This window comes from Rhodnius prolixus, unplaced genomic scaffold (genome assembly GCF_049639745.1).
Source record: "Rhodnius prolixus isolate KJV_2025 unplaced genomic scaffold, Rpr scaffold_16, whole genome shotgun sequence".
Classification (NCBI taxonomy): Eukaryota; Metazoa; Arthropoda; class Insecta; order Hemiptera; family Reduviidae; genus Rhodnius; species Rhodnius prolixus.
Window position 1 is genome coordinate 3,978,253 of NW_027411616.1, and position 6,799 is coordinate 3,985,051.

The 6,799-nt window shown below is 36.5% G+C and overlaps 1 protein-coding gene across 1 annotated transcript in view; it reads right to left on the minus strand.

The window, feature by feature from the left end:
- LOC141457446 (uncharacterized) overlaps nt 1–6,155 on the minus strand; it is a 208,192-nt gene extending 202,037 nt beyond the window's left edge. Inside the window, exon 1 of the mRNA XM_074134440.1 lies at nt 5,443–6,155. Within this exon, the coding sequence (XP_073990541.1) occupies nt 5,443–5,812 (370 nt within the window). The 5' untranslated portion in view covers nt 5,813–6,155. The remainder of the gene's footprint in view (nt 1–5,442) is intronic.
- Between the last annotated feature and the right edge of the window lie 644 nt (nt 6,156–6,799).

The following is a 6,799-nucleotide window of genomic DNA, read 5'->3' on the forward strand; positions in this document are numbered from 1 at the left end:
AGTGAAGCGCAGCAGAAATACTCTGCATACGATAGAGAGCTGCTGGCCATCTACACCGCAGTACGACACTTCCGACCAGTTATCGAAGGTAGGCCGCTAATTATTTGTACAGATCACAAGCCATTAATTTATGCAATGTATCAGAAATCCTCCTCGGCATCTCCAATAAGAATTAGATGGCTAACCTTTATAAGTCAGTTCACTACTGATATAAAGCATGTTCCAGGTGAAGCCAATCAGGTGGCGGACGCCTTATCACGGGTAGAAGAAATACACCAATAGGCGATTTGGTTAAGTTAGCCGATTTGCAAAGAACAGATGTTACAATTTATAACTCCTTTAGGATCTTGAAAAGCAGACTAATCTTACCTTACAATGGGTAACCTTGCCAGGCTCCACTAAAACAGTACTTTGTGAAACATCGAATGGTAAATATAAATATACCTACCAGAAAGCTTAAGGAGAGATATTTACGAATTATATACAAATATCTGGAAACTCAAAACCGTATTAGAAAAACAAATAAGAATGACAGAGATAAAAGGTATAATTTATAAATCTAACAAAATAATATTGCTTGCATCTTTAAGAAAAAGAATTTTAGAACTCCTGCATTATAGTCATCAAGGTATCCAGAGGACTAAAGCTCGTATAAGAAAAACTTTTGTTTTTGCCAGGAATGTCTAAAACAATTGAAGATCTGGTGACTTCCTATGACGTCTGTTCTACTTATGCAAGAGCAAACCAAAAAGAACCATTGTTGCCTCCTGAAATACTTAATAGACCCTGGGAGAAAGTAGCTTGTGACTTATTCACAATTCGAAATAAAACTTATTTATTGATCGTGGACTTTTATTCAAAATATGTGGAAATCGAAAAACTGAGCCAACTGGATAGCACAACAGTGATTTCTGGAATGAAAATAATTTTCTCACGATTTGGAATACCAAAAATAGTATTAACTGGCGAAGGTCCGCAATTCACATCTTTTCAATATAAAAAATTTGCCAAGAAATGGAATGGGAAGGGATTAGCTATGAGGTTAGCATACTGGACTCCCACGCGGAGGTCCCGGGTTCGAATCCAGCTGCTGACCCTTAGATTTTCTCTTCCTAGGAGCTTCTTACAGCTCACTGTCCGGTGATGGACAGTGTTGTCTGTAACGAGAGAACACTGTCCGGAGGCCGGCAGTGCACTGAAAAAAGCTCCGGGCGCCAATAACCTTAGATGTTGAAGCGCCTTAAATCATAAAAAAAAAAGAAAAAAAAAAGAAATGGAATTTTCATCATATATTACCAAGCCAACATTACGCACAAAAAATGGATTAGATGAAAAAAATAAGAAAAGCTTTTCACGACAACAAAGAAGTACATAAGGCACTTTTACAATTTCGGAATACCCCTACTAATAACATTATCACCAAGTGAGTTACTGATGGGACGAAAATTACGTGACAACATATCAACCCCTCCTAAGATGTTGAACACTAAAAAAATATCGCAACAAAGAGTAAAATAATCAATAAAAAATAATCAAATAAAACAAAAGGAATATTATGATAGAGGTAGCAAGCAACTTGAAACTTTACGGAAAGATGAAAGGATTTGAATGTACAGGGACAAAAATTGGTTGAAAGGAAAAATCGACACAGAAGGACCTAGTCCCAGAAGTTACAAAGTATTACTGAAAGTTGGCGGAATGCTAACAAGGAATAGAAGATTCTAAAGCCATTCAGTATTCCTCAAGAAGAAAGCAAAGAAGATCATTTCACCTCAGTAGATGTGAAAGATCAAGAAAAAGAGAAGAAGAAAGAAGAAAAGGCTGACTTTCAACCCTCCCACACATACGAGATCTGGCAGACCAGTAGTCGTGCCGAGCACATTTGAAATCAAGAAGAAATGAAGCGGCATCGGTGGTGACGGAAAATCAGGTTGTGGAGATTTTTAACGGGGGTATTAAGAAATATGAGTTTGTTTTTTAATTATAATCTTAATGTTAACATTGTCCAAGAGAGTGGAGATGTTAATATGTCATAATATGTCTTAGTATTAGTTTCCCTCCCTACTCTACATTTTATGAATGTATCAATCTTCTTATAAATAAAGTTAAGTTCAGTTGTGCTCACTCAATGACCTCCAAAAAATGGCGGCTGAAAATTAATTTTGTACTCATTCCTAAATATTTAAATGTACATTTCAACATTTTATTCCAAGTTCAAGGAAAACGGTTTTTTCTGATATTTTTTTAGAGGAAATTCAAGATTAAGTAAACAAAAAATAGCACCCAAGGGGAAAGTAACAATTCTGTTCGTTAAGATCCCAACTTCAAAATTTGATTCGAAAGCAATATACTTCCTGCTTACAACATTAAGAGAAAGTATTAAAAATATTGATGTTGGTAATTTAATAAGATAAATGTAGCAAATTTACAGTTGAATTTCGTGCACGGATGAGTGCAACTGCAGATTCTACTTCCTTGGGAACTATGTGCCATTGCGCTTCTCACCATTATTAATACATCCTAAATTATTATTATTTTTAAGTAAAATTGTTTTTAATGGCTAGGAAATTAAATTATATATATACATATAGATATATATATATATATATATATATATATATATGTATATATATATATGTATGTATGTATGTATACGGAATTAAAGCAGAATTATTCCAACACCTCTTGCAGTCTGGAAATGGTCAAGCCACTTCTTGAGGGATCTTAGCGGTCCTTTGGTATCGAAAACAATTTGTAGAACCGTAAACTTATACTATCTAGAGCTTGACCTGGAAGCCTCACATTCGATTCAACGCCAGGAACGGATGTAACTAAGTAAAACTCTCTCCAGACCATAAGACAAACGATCAAACCTGACTCTCACAAAAGATTAATATACTACTCAATACTGAAACCCATTTGGACTTCCGAACTGGAACTGGTGGTTTCTGACAAGCGTTCCCACTTCCTTCGCATCCAAATCACTCAATCCAGTATCTTCAGAGACCTTCACTACCCAGCTATAGTGACCAAGCAAAATCGAAACAATATATCTAATTGGAATGCAACCCAAGGTTGGCTTTTCCACACTTTTTTTATTGACTGCGATGGTCAACACAGTAGTTTGTTATTTTACTTATCACTCATACCAAATATCGAAATGTATGGTAGTTGCATATGTTAATAAAAAAAAAAAAACATCCAGGGCAAAGAGAAAAGTTTTCGGATGTGCGAAAAGACGCTATTAAATTAAATTTATTTTCGTTATGTAGTACACGAATCGCAACAACTTAGTAGTCAATTTGATAAAATATCCAAGAGTGTTCTTTATTCGGCTTTTCAAAGTGGATTTACAGTGTTTTTCGTAGAAAAGAAAAACTAGAATATCGTGACAACATGAAATCCTTCGTTTTGAATGCAAAAGGATTCCTCCAAATTTGTTGATGATTTACAAGAAGTCTGCATCTCCGTTACCAATATTTTAGAAATGTAATCAAAATATATAAAAGTGAATTTAAACGTAATCGAATCACAATTTATCATTAAAAAAATCAAAATCAGAACTTTTATGTACTGTTTTTTTCATTCTAAACAATATTCACTCAATTTAAAATTTAAAAATGGAGCATTAGATTAGTTAGATCTCGTGATTTCCTGAAGACCAGTAAGCCTTAGCACCGGACCCAGGGGAACTATTGTGGCATTGTTTAGTTGGACTTTTAATTAGTCTTAAGAGTCGGAAGAGGGACTACTAGGATAAACTTGAAAATTCTTCTTCAAAATTCCTAATGTCAGCTGTAAATGACCTTTACAAAAAAGAAAGATCCAATACGTATGGTCAGTTTTTATTCTTTCTGTCAAAGCTGCACTGGCTAACCGTAGACAAGCCAATGTGATTCTATTGTTTACGCAGTCAGTGGCTTGTTAATGGACGTACAATCGTCCGAATGGCCTTCCTAAACTGACGCGAGTGGCTTTTAATCTATTATTAGTTATTGTTAGGAATGTCCGTGCTTTTTTCATTAAGTAATTAACTCACGTTCTTTGAGGATACCAAGTTTTTTCTCATTCCCTTGAATTAAAAATTATGGATTTTTTCAATATCTTTTGATAGCCAATAATGGTTGTCTAAGAATGGTACGACTCTGAAATTGATTAGCCTTTTCTTTAATTTCAGCAGCACAAAAGCATTATATGTAGATCTGTCTGAAAGACTATGGCTCCAAGCTTTACCGAGATATTAGCACCATACACCATAACTCTCCCTTTTTCCTGTTTTGGAGATGTCAGAAAATCTCAAACAGGCATAAGCTTAAAGTAATTAATTAATTTCCTTGATTTTATCCTACGTAGCAAGCTTGTTTTTTAGATACAATCCAAAATTATCCAGCACTGCGGATTCAACCACATTTTTAATTATTTAAATATTAATAACTTTTTATTGTTAATATTTAATAACAATTGCGCTTTATAGCGTAAAGAGAAGATGAATAAATTTTATTGTAAACATCATCTTAGAAAAAATCTCAATAAGAAAGTGATCGGGTTGTATCCTTAAATAAAAGAATAGTTTTTAATTTCTTCAGCTCTGGGGACCACAAAACGCATATTTCCAGTTAGTACTCCATTTTGACAATTTGGCGCGATTGCAATACTTACTCTTACCAGTATATTAAGCGAAAATGGAAGAATCATTAACCAGATATTTAAAAAAATTAACCTTGGAGCAAAGCTTGTCAAATCGCACTTCCGATTACCAATTTTTTGGTAAGGTGAGACTAACTGTCCTACTATGGTTTATAAACAGAATAAACGAGGAAAAACATACATTGTTACGTGCTAAGTTATGTGCGGCAGAGACACAGTCAACAATTGCCAATTATTGCACACATATAAGAACATACATACGAGTAAGAACCTGTATAAGTACATATTTGGCCGGAAAGAAGGGAAAATGAATATAATTCAATAATCTGAAAATATAAATCAATAATATGAGCATAATGACTTCAGCTGAACGTTAGCTATAAGAGCATCAAAACTGTATACCATCAAGTTCGAGTTTCTGTGATTTTTTACTGCAGTTATTCTGAGCATTTGGTATCTAAAGTTTTAGATCAAAAAAATGTGAATCGGAAATTTAATATTAACATAGTAAAAAACAATTACTCAAATGTACAACTTTAGTAGGCGATATGGTCACCAACGGAAGATAGAAGGACCAGAAGATCCAGCGAAAGATGGATTGATGATTTGTAGGAGAATATTAAGAAAGAAGACAGAGCCTGAAAGAGGAAATGGAATATGGAAGCGCGGTACTTCCAAGAAATATAAGGTAAGGGAATAGTCCACACCACATAAGCAATCAGATGCAGCTACATACATCCAAATTTAAGCGACTGTAGGCTTTGCAGAGAAGTTAGATTAGAATAAAAATCTGACCTGTAGTCTGGAGGCTGGAGGCGGTGCTGAGGTGGCTTGCTGGCTGCCCGGTGATGGGCGGGGGCGGCGAGGTGGCTGAGGGCGGGGGCGAGGCCGGCTGGAGGCCTGCTCTAGCGCGAGCTTCGTCCTGCGCCAGCTCTCGCCGCAACGCTGTCTGTTTGGCCATCTCCCGCTGACGCTCCACTGTCAGATGACATTTCTTGCACGTGCACGTCCTATATTTACAAAATCTTTTGTGCCCTTTCAATGGTTCAGTTTTCGAATGGTTCCTACAGCGGGCACAGTTTGGCGGCGTTCTGGCAGCTGGTTGTGCTGGGTTCTGCTGTTGTTGCATTGGCTGCTGCGAGGCGGCGCCCACCCCCGAACTCATACCGTAAAAACCGTTATACTTAAAAAAGGTGTAACCACAGTCTTTAATTCACGAAAAATTTAAATTTTGGGGGGGGAATTTCAGTAAATAATAATAAGATCGCGTAATTAACAATAGCTATTTTTGAATATGAAATAAAACAAACTATGACTTGTTATCGGTGCAATGGTTGAAGTGCAAGTGCAAGACGTATATAGAAAAAGCGCATTCATGCAACCGACGCGAGCGCTGCACAGCGGCCGGACGGCCAAGCTTGGCAGCGCGCCCTCAAACTCTGGCACACAGACGGACGGACTGAGTTTATGGCCTGCCAGCTCATAAACTGTCAAGCCAATCTGGACTGAGCTCCCCCATTTCACAAATCACACACACTTCAACTCACCTGATCCTACTAAATTCCAGTTTGCATTCTCACTGGCCTATTTTTCAGTTATATTAAAGTAGTTTGGCTAGAACACTTCTCTATACGAGGGCCAAGATTTATTAATTAATTTTTTTCTACATTCTTAACTGTTGCAATCTTTTACTTCTGATTGCAGTACAGAACTAACAAATTATCCTTTTAATTATTTACCTAAGACATACGAGTATATACAGCAATTACACTCCTTTCTGGACTGATGGAACTAAGGGTTTCAACCAAGCCTTCCAAGAATACCCTTCGATCCAGCCAGCCCACTCCCAAATCCTACACCGAATCACTGACAATAATGTTTTTAATCTTGCCCATAATAGCATTTTCGTTTCCGATTTGATTAACTCTCGAAAGAGGAGATTCCACTCCAGCCTTTTCCTCGAGCTAATCCCCTTATAACCTCATTATCAGCTTCCACAAGTCACAGGAGATAGTCTTCAACAGGGACCATTTGTATATCGTTGTACTCACTTATACTTAGTTTCTATTGTACAGTTGTAAGTTAATGAAATCTTTTTTTTTTTAATTAACAGCTCTCACCACCAACCCGACTAATACGCATACGACCTTCT